General features: G+C 41.3%; 1 protein-coding gene across 1 annotated transcript; it reads right to left on the bottom strand.

Moving 5' to 3' along the window:
• Positions 1 to 168: 168 nt before the first annotated feature.
• rnf128a (ring finger protein 128a) lies at positions 169 to 18202 on the bottom strand. The gene is made up of 7 exons (XM_079813941.1): positions 17574 to 18202; positions 16490 to 16734; positions 8157 to 8228; positions 7296 to 7378; positions 7083 to 7179; positions 2777 to 2948; positions 169 to 942 (listed from the first exon to the last, which is right to left on the bottom strand). The coding sequence occupies exons 1-7, from the start codon at positions 17995 to 17997 to the stop codon at positions 851 to 853; spliced, it is 1185 nt and encodes a 394-aa protein (XP_079670067.1). The 5' UTR covers positions 17998 to 18202; the 3' UTR covers positions 169 to 850.
• Positions 18203 to 23054: the final 4852 nt, after the last annotated feature.

Genomic DNA, 23054 nt, shown 5'->3' with positions numbered 1-23054 from the left:
TCTTTAATGACAAAAGTAATAATTTGCGGCTCAGTAAGTGATTCAGATGTATTTGATCAGCTGATTTATGTGAAATATTTTTGGATTCACTAAAAATAACCAATTGCGAAATGAGCTTCTTAAAAAGAGAAGGGAAAAAAAAAATCACTGAATAGGTTTAATCACACATGAAATTCATAAAAGATTTTATTTACAATGTTAATTTCAATGTCAGTACTATTCATTTGAAAGAGTAAAGAAATATTTCCATCTCTTATTTAAATATTAAAATCAGGAGAACTTAATCCAGATATTATAAAACCAGCCCCATTAGGTCTATGCAGAGTAATATACATTCGCACACTTATACAAGTGTGTGTAAGGCACAATTTTTCTGAAATTTTTACATTTCCATCAAAACTGGAAAATATATTTTAATAAGCCACAAAAAAGGGTGAAAGTACAGTTTGCATTAAGACCGCTGATGTACAGCAGGTGGAGCACTCTTGTCTCTCTCGGTCTCCACATCTGCTCTGACATCTTTATGACGCTATGGAAGGCTGTCTCAAATCCTGACACAACCACAGTGGGAATTAAACCCTAAATTAGAAATCATAATAATTTGAATTAACCACAGACGATAAAAACATGACCTTCAATTGGCCAGTAATCATTCTGGTCCCCCACAAAGACAATAGTCAGAGAGAGAGAGATGGAGCCCTGGAGAGACAGAGAGAGAGTGAGAGATTTTATAGGCACTTAGTCATAAACTAATCAGAAAAGGGCTCAGCAGTGCTTCAATATAAGTCCTCAAATCAAAACCCCTCATTCATCTGTATGAGTGCATTGTATCAGTGTTTGTTGGTGCTGCTCAGGTCCTGACTTCACTCTGGCTGTGAATGTCGCCCTCGAAGGCAAGATTATCATAATGTGGTGACGCGTCCAACTGCTCCTCTTGCACACCTGCAAACCAATCACAACAAACCACTCAGACCAAAAGACCAATAACAACAATAATGGACCAATTACCTAGAAGTACATTTAAAGAAGTACATTATTTTACTGTGTATATTTGTATGTTAAAGGGCCCCTATTATGTCCCTTTTTAAAAGATGTAAAATAAATACCCAACAGAATTTTTTTATAGCATGTTAAAATTGCCACTTTTGGGGGGTGAGCAAAAACGCGCCGTTTTAGTGCGTGTCAGTTTAAATGCAAATGAGCTGCTGCTCTCGGCCCCCTTTCAAATAGAGGGCGGAGCTTCAAGTGCTCATACTCCGGTGTCAAGACAATCTCATGCACTGAGAATGTCAGAAACTGTACTAGCAGTGTTCAGTTCGAACCGGAGTCGGAAAGCAATGCCTACAGAGTCAGAGAATATATGCTGCATGGAGATAGAAAAGGTATAGTACAGTACAAGCCTGTTGTAGCGGACCTATCCGAATGATGGCCAAAATTTTACTGATGAGTTTTATGACGTTTATTGTAAGAGTATTATTAAGAGTTGGTACAGATCCATCCTTGAGAACTAACTTTTATTTTGGCAAAGCCTGCCTTGTATTGCCCCTCGTTCATAAAGCAGTCAGGAGTGAAATGATTTGCGCAGACAAAAACGCGCTTAGGTGTATTTTGAGGCGCATTACCTTCAAAAATAAAACTATTCCACTACAGCCTCAGTGGCTCAGATGCTGGAAGAAGATGAAGACTCTTAAGGCCGCTACATACTCCGCAAGAACAGCGAAAAAAAAGTTCTCGCTCCCAGGGCTGCAAGAACAAAATTACGTAATTTTGTTCTGGGAGCCCTGGTTTGGGAGTTCTCGCAGCTCGTTCTCAACACATCGCCTGAGCAGAACTTTTTCTTGTGGGTGTCCGAGAACTATTGTGTGATTGGTCAGAATTTTAAAGTGGGCGGGGTTAATGCGGAGAAACAGATATGTTCGGCACCTGCTTTTCTCATGAAGTATGGAATGTACTGGCCAGAACGAACTTTGTTCTTGTTCTTGCCACCTCGAAAAAACAACACATTTCTTTGTTCTTGCAGAGTATGTGCCAAGCTTTATGCTCACTCATACATCCAAAAACATAACACCAGGATTGCTGATGAGACATTGTTGACTATACAGCTAACAATACTGGAGAGCGGACAAAATGGCAGACAGTGTGCAACTCGCTGAGGGCGGAAACTATTGTAATGCAGGACTGTCTGTCAGCGGCCGTGGGCGGGGCATGAGGAATGTGATGTCACATTCCACTGAAAATGAAAACGCCACGGATGATGAGTGAGATTTTTTGTTTAGAGCTGCACTATGTAACTTTTTTGTATATCATATTATATAATAAGCAAGTACATCATGAATCCATTTTCCAAACTGTGTTTTTGTCTTATCCTGAATCACTGTGGTACACGTATAAGTGTTTATATTGGGACTATTGTAGTCCGGTTTGGGTCGACCCGCTGTGGAGTAGGACAGTACCTGCGTGACTCAAGTAGAAGATAAGTAGCTCCGGCTAAAATGTTCTTCCGCAAGATGCATGCAGTTGTGTTTATTAACTGCTAGAGCGCCAAAAGTTACATAGTGTTGCTTTAATGGGGAATTTAAAAAAAGGAGTGGGTGGATTTTAATCATTGTAGGGTAATTGTGTTCACACGCTGCCAACACACATGTATGTCCAAAAACCATGTAAAAGTGGATTTTGCATATTAGGTGCCCTTTAAAGTTAAGTAGTACAAATCACAGTAAGTTGGAGTGCGTTTCTAAATGACGCGAGTAATGTGATTTTGTGCTTGTTTTCATACCGTTTTGTGTGCCTTCGGCAGGACTTAGGTGCTCGATTCCATGCATGGATGCATATCCAGAGGATGCAGTCTCACTGTGTGTGTGTGACACGGTCTCACTGTGCAGGTCCTCAGAGGTAGAGAAGGGTCTGAACTCAGGCACTGAAATATGTGGCTGCTCCTCTACATCCACCTACAAGAGAGAGAAGTTCAGAAAAGTACATTATTATTTTTAAAATAGATGTTTTTTAGTGTGCATTTACTGAATGTTCAAAACTGAAAACTAGATTCTATGGCAAATTCCCTAAAATGATGGACTCAGACTTGAAGGGCAAAATAATTAAACAAGGCTGCCAAACTAAGAAGAACAAACAGAACTAATTCTCCAGTTTCCGTACATGTGGAACATGATGACTAAGCAGCAGTCCAGGTTCAGTGAGAGCAGTCTTTATAACAAGTGACAGAAGATCTACCAACCCTCTGGTTACTGTAATCAAGGCACATGACAGGATGATCAAGAAGAGAACACATCACGTGCAGTTACTTACTAACGCCACTTAACACCCCTTACACAACAGTTATGCTGTTTTTGTCACCTTGGGTCACAACTGATTAAGGACATTCTTTGGAACAGCCAGAACAAAGTTGAGCTCCTAAGGTGCAACAAACAGCGGGAGATGCTCCGGTGTTCAGAACAGTCTGAGACCCCTTGGGTAATAACCAAACCTGCACAGTATCCAGTGTCTGGAGAACAAGCTCTTACCATTAGGGCTGGGATTAAATACCAACAGTACATTAGAGACTGCAACAATTTCTGCCTGACCGACAGATGATAAAGCTAAAAGAGGTATAGAGATGCGTTTTATGGTAAACACAAACTATTGTAACACCCGGAACATTGCACTACACTACATGGAAAATACGCATTTAAATTCACCATGAAATCAAAATTGACAATTCTTATTTTTCATGGAATATTGCAGTGTTTTTTATAAATGCTTCATCCATGCACATTATTATTTTGTTTAAAATGTATTCTATAAATCAAAATGACATCCCCTCCCTTTTGCAGCGACATCTCTTCTCTTCTTTGGTGACGGGTTTACTGGCGCGAGGACAAGACAACCTATCACTCACATGAGATCGCAGCAATCCACAATGATACAATCAAGTCCCACTCTTGTTCTTGTTCAAGAAGCCATTTCACTCGATTGTATACGTTATAATAGGGAAGAAAAGACTATTGCAATTTATTCAACTTGAGGAGACAGAACACTGGACTTTTTTTCCCATCACTGATTGTGGAAGTTAAGGATGGGCCTCAAAAAGGCATCCTGTCAGGCTGTACTTCTGCCTGGAATGGGAGCAGGATCAAAGAGACTTACAGAGGACAGTACAAGCAACAGAATGCAACACTGCAGGTATGCTGCCCAACCTGTCAGATATTTTCACCAAGGTGAGCAGGGCTAAGGCCAGGAAAAAAACAAAACAGATATGGTATTGCAGAAAGGCAAATACCACCATAGCATAGGGATGTCAAAAGTAGCAATTATTCTGTATGTCAATACTTATATAATGCAATTAAATCATTTATTGTTATTTTAAAGGTGTCATGAATTAAGAAATTTGATATATAAAAGGTCATAATATAAGAATATCCTGTAAGTTTCAGAGCTGAAAACTTCCTTGTTAGTAAAAAAAAGAAGCTTTTATTGACAGCTGGCTCAGCAAACGATCAATCTGTGAATTTGCTTCCCAGTGACGTCAGAGAGCAATGAAACGCAGCCTCAATAGAATTAAAACAACGCCTAATTCTGTTGCCCCACCCATCAACCCACCTGACATGTTGCTTATAGATAAATAACGTAGGCCTACGAGGATCTTAACCGGATCGAACTTATAAACAATAAACATGCCATTGAAGATTACAAAATAGTGTGCAGTGCCTGTTTGTGGAAGAACACAGTCGCTGCATAAGCTTCCTTAGGTTTCCAATATTAGGAATGTGGTTGAACTTTATTTTTAATGAAGATCCCGCTCACGCGGTTAAAACATTATGCGTTTGATTGCTTCATTTCACCGTGGATTTGTTCGTAAACAAGAGACTGGATTTGCAGACAGAATGAGATTAAAAAACTATTCTGTGCCTTCTATATTGAATCCGACAGGATTGGTGCAACACACTTATGCGAGTATAAAATGTTTTATATATGTGATAGTATTGCATTGTTACAGATCGTTTGATATCTACTGATTATGTGTACGTGTCTAACTAAACATAATTAACAATAACTTACCACGCTGTCACAGGCTGGAGTATCCTTTGTATTTGAGGTGTTGTTGGTTCATTGTCCTGCAATTTGTGATCAGACTCGTGGGCCTAATGGGTTTTCCAGTCGGGCTACCAAAATATATTACCGGCCTGCCCAACGAGCTATCTTAAATAGTGAAATAACATTCCTTTCTTGATGTGCGTTGTTCGCTCTCTTGACTTGATATTTGAAGGAAAAATACAATTGCGGAAGTTTTAAACATGCACGTACTTGGCTTGTGTGTGTGTGTGTGTGTGTTAGTGATGCGCAGTTCGCTGTTATATCCACCGATCGGGCGGGCCAAGTAATAAAAAACAACATATTAACAGATAAATCATTGTGTTCGTTTGAAAGACATTTTGCAAGCTCTGTGGTCGAACCATTCCAGTTGCTGTTTTTCCACATGTTTTCAAAACAATTCCCTACGTGAACTGACGGGGGAGCTGAAGCTCATTATAATATGCAAAACTGTTATCCAATCATAGCAGTGGGAGTTTACTTCCAATTCTTCTGAGCATTGCAGGAGCTAGGCTCAAAACCAGGGTAGGAAATAGCCTATTACTTATTCATTATGATGTGCTTGAATGTAAAAACTAAGCAAACATCATAAGTTGACCTCAGACAACAGCATAAAAAATGTAAAAAAGCCAGTTCATGACCCCTTTAAATAATTTTAAATCATATATCTGTAGATTACTTGCATATCTGTATACAATTTGTGAATGTGTATTATTGTCACAATATACACTATTGAAAAGTTTGGGGTCAGGAAGATTTTTTGTTCTTTTGAACTTTCTATTTATCAAATAGTTTCAACAAAAATATTAACCAGCACAACTATTTTCAACATTGTTCAACATTAATGAAATAAATAAGAAAGTCTTCTTATAATAAATAAGAAATGTTTCTTGAGCACCAAATCAGCATATTAGAATGATTTCTGAAGCATCATATGACACTGAAGACTGTAGGAATGATGCTGAAAATTCAGCTTAGCCATTATATAATAGAAAAGTTTTTTAAAATTGTAATATTTTACAATATTACTGATTTTACAGTATTTTTTTCTGTAAAATGCAGCATTTAAATGAAATGGAAATATTTTGATAATTTTAAGGCATCTTTGTCGAAAAGTATTAAATTCTTTAAAAACAAACAAAAAACAAACAAACAAACAAACGAACGGCAGCATACATTTTGCCTTGTCATTTAGCAGCTTCTGAGGAAAAAAGCATTTTACGGCCTCAGTCGAACATGTGACAAATAAACTTTGAGCTGAGGCGTGTCACTGCTGATGGATCGCTATCCATCTTCTCGCCCTGCTACAATAAATAATTTCATTTATGAAGGTGACCAAAGACCAAAGAACACAATATATCTCCCAGGATCACCCAACGTTAGTCAACACAAACATCAACGTAACGCTGCTCCCCGGGACTCTGCATGACTCAGAAATCAAATGCTTTAAACACGGACTGTCTCACATTTAACAGGAATTACACCAGAGCTTTTGAACATCTGTTCCTCTTTGCCTACTTCCACATGAGGCACAGACAGAATTTGGCTTCGTCGCGCTAACACTTTAGCATGATAAACAACAGAACAGATTTGTATTGTCATGGTAGCGCTTTATGCTGAAACTGAGAGGAAGTAGTGTTCCTGTTTGTTTGCATTTGTTCAGCTTTTATCTTCTTTGTTTTACTGTGTTAACAATAAGACTGTGTCTGAAACCTGAAAAATGACGCCTTATCAGGCAGTATCAGGCATATTGTTTACATAACATCCTACCTACTGAGGTGACTCCATCTGGTGCCTCTTTGAAAGAATAAAAATGACATCTGATAAGAGCGGTTGAAAATAAGTAAATTAATTCATAAAAGTCCTTTTTAAACTTTATTTCAACTTATGATTCTGTGTCTTGGATACTTTTGCTAGCACCTCAGAGCTTTATGAAGTCAAACACTGGTCTTTTGAATATGTTTGGGGCGATAAACAGTCCTAGTATGAAAACTCACCTCAACTCCAAGGGCTTTAAGAATGTCACACTTGCACATTGGGCAGGTTCTGTGCTCCAGCAGCCACGGCTCAATGCAAGATTTATGGAAGAAATGACTGCAAAACACACAAACACGTTGTACACCCACATTAGAACTGAAAAGACGGTGGCGGGAGGAGGGGGGTGGTCAGTGATTGACAGAGATAGAATGGAGTGAAAGACAGAGACATACTTGCATGTGAGAACTGACAGGACATCTCCTGGTTTATACAACTCAATACAAACTGCACAGGTGTCAGCATCGGGGCCAGTCTCCTATGAAACAAACATATACACATGCACAAATCATCAAAACAGCATTCACACTGATGGTTCATTAAGTTATTCATATATCTGCAAATAATAAGCTATCCTATTGATAATAAGCCATTACATAGATCATTTGTGTCTTCTTTCATGCAAATTTTAACTGTACAATAGTGTAAAAAATATATATATATATATATGTATGTATATATGCTATATTTTTGGCTTTATTTCAGCTTTTGACTTAATTTAAAAAAGGGATTTTCACACTTGAAATAGTTAACCCTGGGTCATTGCAAACCCTGGGTAAATGGAATCCTGGGTTATCTTGCTTCACGTTTCACATTGTCCATACTTTAACAATTAATTCTGGGTATTCATAAGATGACCTTTCACACTGGACATCCTAAAGCCCGGGTTAACATCCTTATTTGCATATAAATGGTGATAACCCCGCTTCTAAGTTACAAGTGTGAAACGTTCTTTTACCCAGGGGTGAAAAAGCCCTAAAGTGTCCAAAGGTGCTGTAACGTTTACTCCCGTTACACATGTTGCCTAAAAATGTACCATCCACATTATTATTTTTAAGAGAAAGAAACATGAAAACAAAAGTGTAAACCCACAAGCACTTACATGTACAAATATAAACTAAAATACAAACCAATAAAAAGAATAAAGAAATAACCATGCGCAAAACACAAAGGCAATCAGAAAATGGCAAATAGAAGCATGTATGGTGCTCACTTGTCTGTATTTATATGTGCAACCACAATATGTTCAAACGTACCTGATCCCCTTGTCTCAGTGTGCGGACATGCAGCTGGCCAATCGCCTTTTTGGCTTCAGCTTTCAGCTTTTTCTGAAAAAGAACAGACAAACAGAGCTTGAAATGTGTGTGTGTGTGTTTTGGTCTGGTCTTACTGGTTTTTTAGGAAGTAAATGAATATTGTAAAATTGTAACGCGAGTATCAACACAAAGTGTGCGCAGATGTGTTGTCTCTGCTCCACAAACACCTACAACAAAGGACCTTTAGATTATTAAGTAAAAATTAAGGGAATATTACATTTAGCATTTAAAAAAAATAAACTCAACCTTCAGCGAGAGAACTACTGCCGATTCACACATTTAGTGGCCGCAACAAGAATGCGGAAACTTGAGAAAGACTTGAAAAATGTATGAATGTCAGTGCATTTGATAACCAAAAAAGAACCTCTAGTCTAGCTAAACCACATTCACACACATACAGAGACCTTAATCAATTCATCACTTTCACAGTCCGAACAGGAAAAAGGAACTTGTTTGCTGGTTTGGTTTTAATAATGAATCCCTTTGAATGGCTATGAAACAGAGACCTCCCCCTTAGCAAGAAAAGGTCACGTCACAAATACTCTTTTCTTCAGTAAGAAGTCAAGAATTAGACAAAAAGTAAGCACATCCAAAGCGACTTACAACAGCAAAAAGCTCAATGAGTGTGCTCAACCACACGCAAAAAAGAAAAAAAGTTGGCACACCAAAGCTCCATAAATAGAACGATTATTTATTGCATGTACTTATCACTTTGGTGAGAACATGCAATAATATGTCTATTATGGAGCTGTGGTGTGACAACCTTTTCTTCAGCGAGAATATCAATATATTTTAATTAAGTCCATCTCTCACATATTAGTATATTTAGTAATGAATGGGAAATAGTTCATATAACAGACATGCCTGCAGAGCTCGAATAACTCACCCCAGAGATCCTCACATGAAACTCTGGAGTGTGTGTTCATTGACCTTTCTCAACCCTGTGTGTTGGTGTTCCACAGGAAGACAGTAAATTGTGTGCTGACACAGAGATAGTAATACGAATCCTCTACCAGATTGAAACCGAATCCACAATGTATTACATGTTAAACTCTAGCGCTGCTCGTTTACACCAATTAAATGCAGGTATTTTTCGGCACAGTGACAGGTAATGCGGACTTCACATTTGAAAATAATGTATTCTCGTCTTCCCTGCCAATCCGACTCTACAACACAAATTCACCATCCAGCTAGGTTCATCCTTGATTATCCCTTCAAGGTCAGTCAGAAATCTTGGAGTAACCTTTGATGAACAGCTGTCCTTCAAAGACCACAATTCAAAGACATGCAGGTTTCCGCTGCACAACACCAGGAAGATCAGACCATTCCTAACAGAGCATGCAACACAGCTTCTCGTCCAGGGCCTGGTCATTTCTAGGCTTGACTACTGCAATGCGCTTCTGGCTCCACAGGCTCAGCACCCCCATACTTCCTCTCGCTCCTATGAGTCTACATCCCCACCAGAAGCCTTCGCTCTGCAAAGGAGTGACGGCTCGTGGTACCACCACAGAGAGGCAGGAAATCCCTTTCCAGAACATTTTTGTTCACTGTTCCTTGCTGATGGAACGATCTCCCAGCTCCATCCGGAATGCAGAATCGCTGACAAAATTCAAAAGACAGCTGAAAACTCATCTTCCGTGAGCACTTAACCTCATCTTTAAAAAAAAAACCAAACAACAAAACTCAATTTTTCCTCTATTCCCTCCCTATTCTAGCTTATGCTACTTTTAAGTAATGTCCAAAACTTGGTATTTCAGGTACTTTTTGTGATTTTTCGCCTCTTCATGACAGATTGCTTCCTGTATTCCTCCGTTGTAAGTCGCTTTGGATAAAAGCATCTGCTAAATGAATAATTGTAAATGTAAATGTAATAAATGCTGTAGCTTAACTAAGAAATGTGTGAAGATACATGTTTGAATTTATCTACAGGAACATACAAAAAGTATACTAATAATTGGGCATGTCTTACAATAAATAAAGTCTTACATGTGAATATGGAATGAATAAATTAATAGAAATGAATAGCAAGTTGAATTCACAATCCTCAGTATCACCAGCACATATTTACAACTGACTGTTCGCCAGTAGCAAAGTAAATATAAAACTCTTGACAGTCCACCCTCTTTGTACACCTTACAGGCCTCTAACAAACTGGGTTTCTTGGTGCCCTTTCTGGTTTTCCATAGACCTGATCTCAGTCGTGGTTTATTTGAAAACAAATGAGTCAGAGTGAATATGTATCTGACATTTCTAAATTCCATGAATAAGACTCATTGTGACAGTGTGTCAATTCAGAGTAGGTAAAAGAACAGAAGTAATTTTTATTGCTCACACAAACTCAAAGTCAAGTCAAATCCCACCATCTATAAATCTGAAAACATACTATCACTCTTTAAAATACTGCTCAGCCCTGCAGATCAAATCTTTTGCTCTGGACTCTCAATAAATGACTTTAAACTCATATACATCTACAACAGATATCTACAACTCACGTTTAATCATTTAAATATATTCATTTAGCAGATGCTTTTCAATTGTAGAAATAAGAGGCAACATAACATAAGCGTCAGCAATATTTTGAAGTACACAATGCCAAGTTTAGTATACAATGATTAGTACACACAAGCTAGAGTAGAAATGCAAAAAAGAATGATAGAACTAGGTTTTATTTTATTTTTTTATATAATAGGAGCTATTACAGGAATCGCCTTTGTTTATGGTTGTTAGTTAAATATTCGCAGAAGAGGAGTGTCTTCAGCTGTTTCTTGAAAGCTGCAATGATCTCAGCAGATCAGGGGCCGGTTGCATAAACCGCTTGGACTAGTCTTAAAAGTCAGTCATCTAATTTTTTTCTTTAAGACTGGTCCTAACTTTTTAAAGACACATAAAATGGTTGCTCGGTTTAATTTGAATTAGAAAAGTAAGACTGATTACATTTTGACTAATTGCTAGTTGGTCAAATTAGTTCTTAAGAAACAGTCTTAACATAGTGGCTAAGTTTACGCAACTAGCCACAAGTGGAAGTGGGCAACTCGTAGAGCAGGGTTCCTCAAATCTTGCTCTGGAGGGCCAACTCTACAGGGCATTGGCCCTCCAGGACCGGATTTGAGGAACCTTATCATAGAGGAACAGAGAGGGTGAACGTTCTAGAAAGCAACTTTGTACCTTGTTGTGGAGGAATAGTTTCTGTTCATTCACTGGCCATAAATGGTGGGAGGGAACATACTCTTATAGTCTGCACAGCCAATGGCAGTCCTGATGGCCAACGTCAAAACCTTGAAATGTATGCAGGTGGCTACAGGTAGCCACTGGAGAGACACAAAGAGGGATGTGACATGGACTTTTGATCTAGATAATCTGCAGAAGCTTAATATGCTGCCCACACACTACATGAATAAGCACTGAATTTCTGCTCAGCGGCCGATAATGGAGATTGTCGACAGAAGCCTAAAATCTGTGCTCATTCATGCAAGTGACGATCGCTATGTTTGAATGATCAAAGATGCGATCTGAGAGAAGTGCTAATGCAGGATAAATATCTGCAATCCAAGTTCTGTAGTATGAAATGTGTTTTGACTAGAAGTGACATCAACAATGACAGACAAAAAAACACCAAGGAAAAAAACACCAATTTGGCCGTTGCTGAGATGTGATTAGTAAAACTCAATGGGTTTGAAAGGGATCCTGGCCTGCTAAAGTTCAACAAAGACTTACTTTACTTTTATTCTTTTCTTCCTGTTTTACCTCTAGCAAAAAAGAAAAATACAACTAGAAAAGGTACTTTTTGAGCACAGTGAAGTCTTTTGGCTTTAGTAAGTTAAAAATATCCACGGTTTTCCCCTCTGAAAACAAGATTAAAAAAAAAAAAAATTCCCAGTGTAATTTCAACCGTAGCTATCTGTGTGCTTGTGAACCTTCTGTGTGTCTGTGTGTGTGATAATCTCTGATGGGCTGTGATTTTAGTTAAACTTTATCCAAGGTCAAAGTCATTCCCTTGATACTAAACATTATTGAATCAAACTCATACACATACTGTGATGACATTAAAGTTGAAAAAAAGGATGATGATCTCAGAACCTAGTACTGTGAAACCAGACCAACCAGTTTGAAACTAGTTACACCAGATAAATAAACAAGCAAGCATGGAGGCCAGACCTACGCATGTGTGATGTTCAGAACAAATGTGGTTTTATAGAATCGTCGCTGGATCACACAGTCAGTACTTGGGTTTTGACATCTGTATTTAGTGACACTCTCAAATAAGTCCTGTTTATACAACCACTTGCCGGTATATCAACTATCGTCTGTATAAATAAGTAGTCAAAGTCACTGGCTTTTCTATTATTGTTGTTGCTGTGAATAACACCTGTAATGATGATGACAGTGACTAATGGAAATATCAAAAATGGTGACAGGAAACAGGAAAGTCTTATCAGAATTGTCACAACGTTATTTAATACACAAGTTCAATCGAGGTTCAAGTACATTGGTCAAATTTGAATTAACCAGACCACTAAATGTTTGGGAGCAGCTCTGGTGGAAAAATTGGCTCTAAAAAAGCTTTGGCTTATAAACAGCATATATCAATGTCTCTACGAGTTACTTCAACCCCACATTATATAGAGCTCCTTGATTTTTGTTGTTGTTGTCAACCATGCCTATTTTGAGGCTGACTATTTCAATAAAGCAACTTAATTGATATGAAAGCAAACAAAGTTTAATCCAAAAACAATTGAAGCCATTTTTCTTAGTTATAGTGTTGGTGTAGTTTGCTATTGCCTTTAAAGAGATTCACTTGGCATTTAACTTGCAAACTTTGTAGTGTGTAGTACAAAGCCACTGAAATGATCTTAAAACGCCAAACTTTATATACTTGGACAAAACTTGCTACTTTTTGCTATATACTACCATTCAAAAGTTTGGGGTCATTTTTGAAAGAAGTCTCTCACCAAAGCTGACCTTATTTTACTGTATTTCTGTACAGTAAAAAATGTATTACTAAATATAGATATAGATTACTAAACAGATACTAAATTTCTCAGCCGATACTGTTGATACCAATCATTCAGAATGATATCTGTATGAAAAAAACATCTCTCCCAGATAATATTGCAAACTATTCAGGGAATCCTCTCATTTGGTACTATAATATGAAAGGTTAAAATGAACAACAGAGCTATTATATTATAACTGATATTTTTTTTAGATAAAATAATTACACTCAAATAAAAACAGAAATGTTTGTATGCAATTTCGTTGCACTTAAGGTTGACATGAAAATGTGTCTTCATTACGCATTTATCCAAGCATACATATATAATTAATGCTAAGCAACTGTTCAGAAGCTGTTTTATTGTCGATTGAAACACTAAATGAGTGATTACATGAGACATGATTCATTTCAGTAAGTTGTAGGGGTGTGACGAGATCTCGTGAGACTAAACTGTGACGAGATTTCTCGTCGAGGTGAAAAGCTGTCTCGTGTCATAATTTCATGATGGAGTGTGAGGGTGAAGTTAGGATAGAATAGGCCAAAACTACGATTACACATCCACTCTAGTTTTGCTTTTTATATAAATAAAAACGACTTAATTCAGGTGGATAACAGTCGCTTCAATTCCATCAGCTGATCCAACACGAGCTGTTGAGTCGTGCGTGCAGCACTGATCACGTGACGAGAAGACATTGAGCGTGTTATGAGTGTGCGTTACGTGTGTTAGTGAAGCGCTCGCATGGTACGAGTGTGTGTTGCATGTTAGTGGACTCGACAGTAGTGAGGTTATATTTTAAAATGCGCATTCAGCACCACCTCTCCCTATTCCCAGTGTACACACGGTCGTGAAATTCAAAGTGAAAGTAAACGCGAGCCGAGCGCGCATTCAAACGCGATTTCAATATGTTACTGCTGTTTGAAAGCGGCTGCTTGAGGCACGCGAATATCTCCCAATATAAAAGCTCTCGTTGTAACCATCTCTTAGCTCTGTATCATGCTTGAAGATAAATTTGGTCTCTATTTGCACTTTTAATATTGAGTACTTTGATTATGGTTATTGTTTGCACTTAATATCTATGATCAATTTGTGAGAAGGAGTTCAGTTAGGAGGTCAAAAGAAGCTCATGTGCAGTTCTAAGGTCTGAAGGGACAATCATACAGGAGAGAAGCCAGTCAGTTGAGTTTTTGCCAAAACCTTTACAATGCTTGAGTATTGTTGTCTTTTACTGCATATGATAATTCATACTCAGAAAGTAGAACTGAAATGACATTCATTACAATATGATGAGAAAACATTTCAAATGTACCTACAAACAATTTTTTTAGTCATGTATTTCATCATTGAGGATTTCAAAATACTATGTAAAAATCTTGTCTCGTTCTCGTGAACCCAATCTCGTATCTCGTCTCGTGAGTTAAGCGTCTCGTCACACCCCTAGTAAGTTGTACTGCATCTTTCAACATACCCTCTGATGTTCATGCATATTTCTTTGTGCTATAACTTGTAAAGTGGAAGATTACTCTTGCTCCGTGCTGCTGCTGCTTGAACTGAGGTTGGACTACAGCGATCGGTCACGTCACAATTAAGAGCATCAAAATGGCTTTTTTTTCTTGATAAAATGAACAGAATTTCAAAGCTGAGACTTTGTTTCTTATCACAATTAACAAAGCACAAAGCTTTTTGCCATTACTGGATGGAAGGCGCACTACAAATAATGTTTGGTGTAGGAAAAACTGCAGACCTGGCAACCCTGGGTGATTTAGCCTATAAGCCTGTTCACACCGGGACGATTTTCGTGCGCGTTTATCGCCGACGTTTAACATCTCGTGACTAAACAAAGGGTGCCAATGTGAGTGTGCACACCGACGCGTAAAACACCAGGCGTAAAAGCGTCATTTTTAAAAAAACGTCTTGTGTTCGCCTTAAAAACTGGCCGACCAATGAGATCAGCGCTTTTGTTCATGTGCCTGGAGCTGCTGAAGTGACAGTAAAACACGTCTGGGTGGCGCTCAAGCACAAAACGGTCTTGCCGAGCACACATTGATACGACGAAGAAGTAGTAAGTAGACAAAGAAGAAAATGAGCTGATAATGCTGCCTGTCAGTTATCAAAAAGTGTGTGAATGGTTTTGGCCATAGACATAATATATCTGTGGTTTTGGCAAGCACGTAAATAGTGTCTCTCTTCTTCTTCTGCGTGTCAAGCGAGTGTCAGAAGCGTAAAGTGCCGCAGCACCACCGTGTGTACCGGGAGCGCTATCCACTGTATGTGCACGTTCACTCTGCGCATCGCCAGTGAAAATCGCTTGGGTGTGAACACTCAAGACACGCCGAAAAACGTCACGAAAAACGCTGGCGATAAGCGTGCGCAATATTCGTCCCGGTGTGTACAGCCCTTAAAGGGTCAAATAGAACCTGCTTTTATGTAGCTATTTTTTAAACTGTTAACTGACAGGATATAATCTGCTCTGAACATTGGCTGTTTTCAAACAAATCGGCCAAAAGTATAAATAATAGCTTTTAATGGCTGATACCAATTATTGGCTGATCTGTGCATCTCTTGTAATAATAGTAATATTTTGAAATATTAATACAATTTAAAATAACTTTTCTATTTTGATGCATTCTAAAATTAAATGTACTCCTGTGATGACAAAGCTTAAATATTTTTTAGCAGTCATTACTCCAGTCTTCAGTGTCACATGATCCTTCAGAAATCATTCTAATATGTTGATTTGGTCCTTTTCTTATTATAATCAATGTTAACGGTTGTGCTGCTTAATATTTTTTTGCAGAAACCATGATGCATTTTTTCAGGATTCTTTGATAAATAGTCAAAAGACGGGATTTATTTTAAGTAGAAATCTAAAAATGCCTTTACTGTAACTTTGATCTATTTAATGCATCCCTGCAAAGAAGCATGATTATATAAAAAAATCTTGCTCACCCCGAACCTTTGAATGTTAGTGTAAATCTAAGAACCCATTACACTTCCCTGTGCAATATATATATATATTTTGCATAAACTAAGGTAGTTTAGTAAACTAAAAAATCTTCTTCAAATAGTGTTTGTTTTACCATTTATTCTTATACTTTTTCCCCCATTTATTATTTCCGAGGATGTACTTATATCAATACAGTTTTATTGTAATTACCTCTTACACTCATTAGTTAAAGTGTTTTTTGGGCGAAACTACGGTTAACGTAGTATATTAACAGGATTGACCATCGACCATAGCTCATCAAATCAGCAGCCATCCACGCAAATCTTGTGCTGTACCTGTTTGCGGTTCAGCTGTCTGAGGCTGGTCAGTCTCCGCGCGGAGTAGAAGATGAAGTATCCAACAGTCGCAGCAGTGACGATGAAGAAGGAGATGGAGACGAAAAACACTGAATAGTGACTCATCCAGGGACCATGCTGCTTCCCGACCTCTATGGCTATGGAAACGGGCACGCCCTTGACTAGCAGCTGGACCAGCTCCATCCCACGGTAGTTGCCAATCATGACTGCAACGATGCTCGTGCCTAGAAACGCACACAAAAGAGATGATACTAAAAAACACAAGCAGCACGCATGCGCAAACCAAAACACACACCGTTGCGCTTAACGACCTGATGGTTGAGACGGAAAGAGTCAAGTCGTCAATAAACATGCAACATTAAACGTGCTTACTAACACGTAACCAAATAAATTACGTTTTTTAATTAAGGGAGAGGAAATTATGCAACGTGTGTCAAAAACAGTGTTATTATAGTTAACTAAAAATATTTTATTCCTCGAAATAAACGTTAACTGAAATCAAATAAAATATAGAAAAGGCAACATTTAATTTTAATTTAGTTGACGACGTTATTCGTTTTTGTTTTATTTTTAGTACAAATACATAAAAACAAAAACTAAATTGTAACAACTATAGTAACATACCTACGTATACACGCACCCTTATTTGTACCAGGACTGTGATAAGGCACATTTATTACAGGTTATCTAAAAAGTAAGTCATTACGCAGTGAATGATGATCAGTGTGTGGGTTTGTGCTTTACATATCTAAATCGCGGTTCTAGTCCAGTTTCTTTTTTATATCCTGAACAGGCGAGAGCAGAGTGCGCGCTCCGCTTTGAGGTCCTCCGGGCACGATCTCTGTATCAGCCGTCAAGTTTACACAACTTACACAACACAACGCCCGGGTTAGAGTACAACTGGCACCCAATAGAGACCAGAATTAAGTAGAATAAATAGACAAGGGAACACTTGCACATATACACAAACTAAAACATTCAGGATATACAGGAATAAGTTACAGGACCGTCTAAAAAAAGTTCAGCTGTCCATTTGTGGTCCAATGTCCGTTGGGTCACATACCTGGGTGGGACATCTGAATGACTCGATTTTCTGCCCCGAAGTCGTTGAAAATGATAGCAGCTGCAGCTCCGTTCATAGCAGCGACGTTAATTTTTTCGCTGAAAGTGCACCCGTTTCCGCGTTGGATTAAGGCGATCCAGCTCCTGGAATCGTTCGGTCGGTTATAAACGGTGTCCCCCTCACAGCCATAGATCGGATGGGCTAAATACACATTCCCCACGACAAAAGATTTGGGGGAGTCTTGCCCATACAGTCCCATTTCTTCTTGATGCCAGGTGGTTCGGTTCGTTTCAGGAACGGTGTAGGAGATGTTCAGGTATGCAGTGCACAGGTAACTGGCCTGCGCCAAGCGCACACTCGACACCTGGAGAACCGAGGCCACCAGTAGCCACGAAAACACATCCCGACTCGCAAGAGGCCCCATATTTGGTAAACCAGTCCTGCCGCTACCCTCCTTAATACAGTTCAAAGCACAACCTGGGTTTTTAAAACAATTAAAAAATGGTTCCGCGAACTCACGTAATCGATAGCTCCCTGTTGAGCGCTTACAGGTGTTTTAGTAACGCAACTGAATAGAAACTCTACCTCGCTGAGGTCACTGCGCCTGAAGCCACGCCCACCCCTCTCTTAAAGCCACACACGCTGTTTTTCTTGCTTTACTCATACTTTAGCAAAGGGACTATATGAAGCGTTTCATTCAGGTGTGTAAAAATATTGAGAAATTGTAGCCTACCTAAGTTAAAGTAGGCCTACAGATACTATGTAAAAACTTTTACTAATTTAAAATATACTTGAGTGAAAGTAAAACTGTATCCGTTTTTAATTGTAGGCTACTTAAACCATTTAACCTCCTAGGTGCCACTGTCCACATACGAGGACATTATATTTGAGTGAATTTCTCTGACACCATACATGTCACAGTTTTAAGTCTGGATCTCCTGTAAAGAGCACATTCAGGGCTTTTCAGAGATACCATTTGTTTTGAGGTTTCAACAACAACTTCTCCTTTGTCTTTAAACATAACTGAATGATCAAATGTAGCACTATTATGGAAATATGATAATATTTTGTAGACATAATTTAAATCTGAAAAATTTTCAAATGGTCTATTATACATCAATATCTCAGGAAAATGTTATGGGGTTTCTAATCAAAATGTGACTTTCTGTTACAAAGCATTGATTTCATACATGTCCTCTGTAGAGGACACCAGGACTTAAATCATATTTATCAGGCATTTTAGGAGACACAACAAGTGAATAGGGAACTAAATTACATAGCAATATTCCTATAAAATATTAGATATTATTATGAAAATGTTGCTAACTATTAATCCCGTTATTACGCTTATTTTTTAATTACATGTTGCTCTAAGAACACATTAATATGCTAATTAGAGAAAGTGTATAGATACATTGCATTGAATGGGAAAACCCATGTATGGCCATTTAACCCACATATTGCATAAAGTAAAATGGTATATCAATTAATTCCGTTATAAATTTCATAACAGAGTTGAGAATCATCTGGTTAAAAAAATCCTGAAACCTGAAAATTGATTGGTGGATGAAAAAAAAAAAACATTGTTTTTGTCTATACATGTCATTTCATGTCATGTTATTTTTTAAAACAACTGAGTCCCGGTGTCCACTTACGAGGACATAGCATAACATAAAATATAATTTTTCAAAATGTTTTTTCCCCCATTTGTTGCTTATGCCCTAAACAATGTAATGACATGAAAAAATATAGAAATAATAGAATAAAACGTCTCGGTTACGTATGGTAACCCTCGTTCCCTGAAGGAGGGAACGGAGACGTACGTCGGACGTACCGACGAATTGGGATCACTTCTGGGAGCCCCTATCAGCTTCGAGCTATCTAGAACCGGCCAATGAACAATTGGCGTGCGAGATTTGCAGCGTGGGGCGGTCCGCCCGCGCCGCGGGTATAAACAGGAAGCGAGAGCGAATGCACGCTGTTTTTCACCGAGGAGCCAAACGTAGTGGCTCAACCTGCAGTGATGGTACAGCAACTGTGGCGACGGGACGTACGTCTCCGTTCCCTCCTTCAGGGAACGAGGGTTACCATACGTAACCGAGACGTTCCCATTCAGTCGGTCACGTTCGACGTACGTCGGACATACCGACGAATTGGGATCCCCTATGGAAAATGCCAGAGTTACTACCACTTCCAGCGCCCAGCGATGAGCCCTTCAGACCCCGATCTGATGCGGGCGGGAATTCACGCAGGGAGAGTCCAAGCTGCTGTTCCGCAAGACCCATTCAGCTGACTGTATTGGATAACGCTGGGAAAGCGTGCCTGTGAAGGCAGCTGCGGAAGCCACATCATGCCCAGAGGGAGTTAACATGTGGAGAATACACGTATAGGCTGACCGTGGGCAGCACAACATACGGAAGTCCCAGGGGTGGCCCCGGCCAATTAGTGGAGGGGGAACAACACGTACCTGGAACGGCAGAGGACACTCTGCCGAGGGAAAGACACGGGCTCGCCGTAGGGAGCCGTACCGTGGAAGAATACACATATGGGACCGCCGTGGGGGTCACTACATATGGAACCCAGCCTAACACAAGTTCCACCAATGCATACGAGTGTTAGACCTGGCGTCGAACGCTCCGCCACGTCCGACTGCCGCGGGTTGCGGAGGACTCAACAGGGTTCGCCGTTCAGGGGAACTCGACTGGAGCAGAATAAGCGCACGCATCCGTCTACCATAGGGGAGGGAATGGCGCAGCAAGCCGACACTAGAACAGGCATTTCGGTGTTACTGACTATGGGAAGTGAGCACACAGGAAGATACCGGCTCTACACGGAGGCTATAGAATCTAGCGAACGTGTTAGGTGTCGCCCAGCCCGCAGCTCTACAAATATCTGTCAGCGAGGCTCCACGAGCCAGCGCCCAGGAAGAGGCAACACCCCTAGTGGAGTGGGCTCTTAACCCGAGCGGGCAGGGCACGTCTTGGGACTGATAAGCCAAGACGATGGCATCCACTATCCAGTGGGCCATCCTCTGCTTGGAGACAGCCTTTCCCTTCTGCTGTCCTCCGTAACAGACAAAGAGCTGCTCTGAGGTCCTGAAGCTTTGCGTTCTGTCCACGTAAGTCCGGAGAGCACGGACGGGACAGAGAAAAGCTAGGGCTGGGTTTGCCTCCTCCGAAGGCAGCGCTTGCAGGCTCACCACTTGGTCCCGGAAGGGAGTAGTGGGAACCTTGGGCACGTATCCAGGCCGGGGTCTCATGATCACATGAGAGTTACCGGGCCCGAATTCCAGGCACGATTCGTCGACCGAAAATGCCTGCAGGTCCCCTACCCTCTTGATGGAGGCCAACGCAATCAGGAGTATAGTCTTTAACGACAGGATTTTTAACTCAGCTGACTGCAGAGGCTCAAAGGGTTCTCTCTGTAGTGCAGTAAGCACCAGAGCTAAGTCCCAAGAGGGTATAGAGGGAGGACGAGGCGGATTTAATCTCCTCGCTCCCCTAAGGAACCTGACGATCAGATCGTGCTTACCTAGAGATTTTCCATCTACTAGCTCATGGTTAGCGGCGATAGCGGCAACATAGACTTTGAGGGTGGAGGGAGACAGCCTTCGCTCCAACCCATCCTGTAGAAAGGTAAGCACAGATGCGATCGCACATCTTCGGGGGTCTTCTCGGCGAGAAGAGCACCAATCGACGAACAGGTTCCACTTCAACGCATAGAGGCGCCTCGTAGAGGGGGCTCTAGCGGAAGTGATGGTGTCAACTACCGCTTGCGGTAGGTCACCTAGAACCTCCGCGTCCCGTCCAGGGACCAGACATGGAGTTTCCAGAGGTCTGGACGCAGGTGCCATAGGGTGCCCCGTCTCTGAGTCAGGAGGTCCTGTCTCAGAGGAATGGGCCAGGGAGGTGCTGTCGCAAGGAGCACTAGTTCCGGGAACCAAGTCCGGTTGGGCCAATACGGAGCAACCAACAAGACCTGCTCCTTGTCCTCCCTGACTTTGCACAATGTCTGCGCAAGAAGGCTCACTGGGGGAAACGCATACTTGCATTCTTCCCGGGGCCAGCTGTGGGCCAGGGCATCCGACCCGAGGTTCCCCTGGGTCAAGGAATAAAACCACTGACAGTGGGTCGTCTCTGGGGAGGCAAACAGGTCTACCTGTGCGGCCCCGAAACGACTCCAGATTAGCTGGACGCCTGGGGATGGAGTCGCCATTCTCCCGGAAGTACCTGCTGACGTGACAGCTCGTCGGCCGCACGATTGAGCAGGCCCGGATTGTGAACAGCACGAAGCGACCTCAGATGCTTCTGACTCCATAAGAGGAGATGGCGGGCGAGTTGCGACGGGAGCGTAGACCACCTTGTTTGTTGATGTACGCTACGGCCGCAGTGTTGTCCGTCCGGACCAGAACGTGCTTGCCTCTGAGCGGCACTTTGAAGCGGCTGAGTGCAAGACGAACTGCTAACAACTCGAGGCAATTGATATGCCATTGCAGTTGAGGCCCCGTCCACAGACCCGAAACTGCAAGCCCGTTGTACGTGGCAACCCAACCCAAGGATGAGGCATCCGTGGAGACAGCGGAGTGCCTGGACACTTGCTCTAGGGGAACTCCCGCCCGGAGAAACAAAGGGTCCGACCACGGGCCGAAGGTTTGGCGGCATCTCGGAGTCACTTGGACACGGAGGGAACCGCTGTGCCACGCCCATCTCGGGACTCGATCGTGTAGCCAGCGTTGAAGCGGTCTCATATGAAGCAATCCGAGCGGCGTTACTGCGGCTGCGGATGCCATATGCCCCAGGAGCCTCTGAAAATGTTTCAGTGGTACCGCTGTCCTGCCTTTGAACGAATTCAAGCAGTTCAACACTGAATGGACGCGCTCCTCGGTGAGGCGCGCTGTCATGGCGACCAAGTCTATCTCCATACCGAGAAAAGAGATCCTCTGTGTGGGACAGAGTTTGCTCTTCTCCCAGTTGACCCGAAGTCCCAACTGGCTGAGGTGACTGAGCACCTTGTCCCTGTGTTCGCACAACGCCGGCGGCGGTGTAGGGGCAGCAGCGGGCCGCCGGGGCAGGATGTGCTTGATCGCCTCCGTCTGCTTCTGGGCGGCCGAGAACTGCTAGGCAAAGCTCTCGACCGCGTCGCCGAATAACCCAGCTGACGAGATGGGGGAGTCCAGGAACCGATATTTATCGGTCTCCCTCATATCAGCCAGGTTAAGCCAGAGATGCCGCTCCTGGACCACAAGTGTGGACATCGCCTGACCAATGGAACGGGCGGTGACTTTCGTCGCCCGGAGGGCGAGGTCCGTCGCCGTCCGGAGCTCCCGGAGGAGCTCTGGGTCAGGCCTACCCTCGTGCATGTCAAGGAACGCTTGGGCCTGGTGGACCTGAAGCAGCGCCATGCCATGCAAGGCGGACGCAGCCTGTCCGTAGGCCTTGTAAGCCTTCCCGGTCAGACCGGAAGAGAACTTACAGGCCCGGG

This window comes from Gobio gobio, assembly GCF_949357685.1.
Source record: "Gobio gobio genome assembly, chromosome: 4".
NCBI classification, from domain to species: Eukaryota; Metazoa; Chordata; class Actinopteri; order Cypriniformes; family Gobionidae; genus Gobio; species Gobio gobio.
Note: the sequence above shows the minus strand (reverse complement) of the source record. Positions and strands in the feature narration are given on the sequence as shown.